The sequence below is a fragment of the Herpailurus yagouaroundi genome, unplaced genomic scaffold, assembly GCF_014898765.1.
Source record: "Herpailurus yagouaroundi ecotype Mexico unplaced genomic scaffold, PumYag 67359, whole genome shotgun sequence".
Classification (NCBI taxonomy): domain Eukaryota; kingdom Metazoa; phylum Chordata; class Mammalia; order Carnivora; family Felidae; genus Herpailurus; species Herpailurus yagouaroundi.
This window is the reverse complement of record NW_024420177.1, coordinates 1-2,749: the sequence shown is the minus strand read 5'-3', so window position 1 is coordinate 2,749 and position 2,749 is coordinate 1. Positions and strand designations below refer to the sequence as shown.

General features: G+C 48.9%; 1 protein-coding gene across 1 annotated transcript; it reads left to right on the top strand.

The window, feature by feature from the left end:
- Positions 1-6: 6 nt before the first annotated feature.
- On the top strand, positions 7-2,239 carry LOC121024904 (complement C3 alpha chain-like). Its single transcript, XM_040467201.1, has 5 exons — positions 7-18; positions 135-225; positions 343-394; positions 1,700-1,787; positions 1,868-2,239. The coding sequence occupies exons 2-5, from the start codon at positions 144-146 to the stop codon at positions 1,967-1,969; spliced, it is 324 nt and encodes a 107-aa protein (XP_040323135.1). The 5' UTR covers positions 7-18; positions 135-143; the 3' UTR covers positions 1,970-2,239.
- Positions 2,240-2,749: the final 510 nt, after the last annotated feature.

Below are 2,749 nucleotides of genomic sequence, written 5' to 3'. Positions count from 1 at the left end.
GGACAAGGCACCTTGTCGGTAAGGAACAGGAACACACACCAGCTTGGCCCGCCTTCTCTCAGCCCCTCTGGCCCCAAGGGACCCTCTTCTCAACTCAAGTGGGCTGACACTGCATTGCCCTGTGATCTCACCAGGTGGTGACAATGTACCATGCCAAGCTCAAAAGCAAACACACCTGCAAGAACTTTGACCTCAAGATTAATGTACGACGAGCTCCTGAAGATGGTAAAAGAGTTAAGACCCTACCTGTTACCCTTCCCCCACCCTCATTCTAATGTCTGCCTCCTTCCTGAGTTGGGACCCAGGGACACCCCCCTCCCATTTTTCTGTCTGTGTTTCTAGTCAAGAGGCCTCAGGAAGCCCTGGACACCATGATCCTTGACATCTGTACCAGGTAAGTGATGGGTCACTGGGGGTCATCTTGGCCATTCCTCTGTCTATAGCAAGACTTCTCCTTTCCATGGCCTAATCCTTTCTAAGAGCATATTGTGCATCTGGTATTGTCTGAAGTACCTGCCAGGAGGTGGGTACCCCAGGCAGTCCTCACCTTGCATTGGCAGTCCAACACGAGCGATGGCCCCATAACCTGAAATTATTCAAGCAGTGTCAACAAATCAGTGGGGGAAGTTGCCATTGTTGCATGACCTTTAAAGCATTTTATCACAGCTTCAGAACTCTCAAACTGCCAGTTAGGAAGGTACAGAGAAATGGAAATTACAGTAACATGAGAATTTGTTTAGCATGCTGTAAACTACAACATTAGAACACGGAGATAACAAGCAATTCTTGTTCTCCTTTGTAAAACACTTACCAAAAGTGCTGTGGGTCTTCCTTCTGTTGTGTCACCTGGGGTAGGGATTGAGCAGGCATCTTTCCTATGACATAGTGAACTGTCACGCTCCCTTCTAAGTTAGGTCAGCTTCCAACTCTAATCTTTTGAGCGGCCGATGTCACAAGACAGCCGGTCGGTCCCTCCAATGGCAGCAAGGGTGACATTCGCACAGTCTGCTGTTCCTTCTCTAACTCCGTTTCTGTGCTTTCAAATTTTACCTCCAGTGTCTTCATTTCTCTGCTGCCTTTCATCTTGGCTGGCAGATCCCTCTGCCAGTTGACCAGTTTTGTGAAACGTCATGCGGCTTATCCCTGGGAGATAAGGAAGTACCACAACCACAGGCCTTGCTGTCTGTGCATGAACTACTCAGTGACCCATCACAGACAGACTTTGAAAGGAATGACGTGATTGGTCACTGACCGTGATGCGTGTCTGTGATTTGCACAATGATTGGTGGACTCGAGATCCAGAGACAAGATTTGTACTCGTACTTTATGCAATTACGACTACTGTACCCTGGTGCTGGGGGCCTGGCGTTATTGAGCTAGACCATGGTAACATTTTCTCGTCTGCATTTTCTGGACGAATTGAGGCATGGAGAGGTCAAGTGACTCATCAAATGTCATATGGAGCTGGGATTTGAACCCGTGCAAAGGGGCTCCAGAGCCTGAGCTTTTAGTCACCTTGACCATGACACTGCCTTTCCTTTATTCCATTTGGGGAGTGTTATCCACAATCTAATATCCTTCTGTGCTGCTGTGTGGGAACCAGTAACCCCAGTCTCTAGCCAGACCCCCTTGTTCAGACACTGTGCCCCAGGGCTGACCCTACCCTGGGACCCAAGTGCCCTCTCCCTGCCCTATTCAGGTACCTGGGAGACCAGGATGCTACCATGTCGATCCTGGATATATCCATGATGACTGGCTTTTCTCCTGACACTGGTGATCTCCACCAGGTGTGAAGGGCTTGGGCTTGGGGGCTGGCATCAGTGGGAAGGGGTTTGAGGACGATTTCACAAATCTTACCTTTCCCCAGTTGAGCAACATCATTGGAAGATACCTCTCTTTGTGTGACATGAACAATAAGAACACCGTCACCATCTACCTGGACAAGGTAAGGCTTCCAATGGGGATCTGACGTCTACCAGGCAGGCCTCCTTCTGGGCCACACCAGGCCCAGTCTAGGAGGTGAGGGGTCTCTGCTGCTGGGTGGTGGAGGGAAGGGGCATAAAAAGAAGGTGGACAACCCAGGTCCTCTCATCTTTTCTAAGCAGCTTACCTTCTGACCAGTCTCATTTCAACCTCATTTTATACTTGCTTCCTCCAGCTTCTTCTCATCATAGTCCTAAACAACTTTTGAAGGGAGCCACTTGGGTTTAAAAAATAAAGTGCTCAGTGCTGAAAAGCATTCCCCTTGCTCCGCACCCCCTGGGTTTTCTCTCTCCGTGTTTGCTCTCCATCGGACTTTCTGTCACTGCCTTCCTCTGTAACATTGACTTGAGCTTCCTCCTCTCCCCTACTTACATCTTCCTGTTTCCCTATACTCACATGCCCCCTGCTAACTTCCAAAATTCCCAAAGTCCCCTCACCCCATATTAGTCAGCATAAGTAACACTAGCTGCTGTAATAAGCCTCTCAAGAATATGAGGGTCCTAACACAAGAGTCTTGTGCCTCCCACTCAGGTAAAGTCCAGTTGGGAGGCTAAGGGAAGGGTTTTCTGCTCCACACACTAAGTCAGGGATCTGCTCACATTCCTTCTTGGGGCTCTGCAATCCCTAGGATCTTACAGTCCTCTCTGGACCCCTCCTCTCTGGAAGAAAAGAGGATTGTGCATGAGCTAGTGGTTGACGTTTTCTTGTACTGGACTTTTTGTGCACTTAAATTTTTATAGGATTCCAACCTTACAGGGAAATTGCA

What these genes read in the sequence shown, in the direction of transcription:
- LOC121024904 (XM_040467201.1), top strand. Translation starts at nt 144, where the DNA reads ATGTACCATGCCAAGCTCAAAAGCAAACACACCTGCAAGAACTTTGAC. An exon ending in ACGACGAGCTCCTGAAGATG is followed by an intron (nt 226 to 342) that starts GTAAAAGAGTTA and finishes CTGTGTTTCTAG; the next exon opens with TCAAGAGGCCTCAGGAAGCC. An exon ending in ACACTGGTGATCTCCACCAG is followed by an intron (nt 1,788 to 1,867) that starts GTGTGAAGGGCT and finishes ACCTTTCCCCAG; the next exon opens with TTGAGCAACATCATTGGAAG.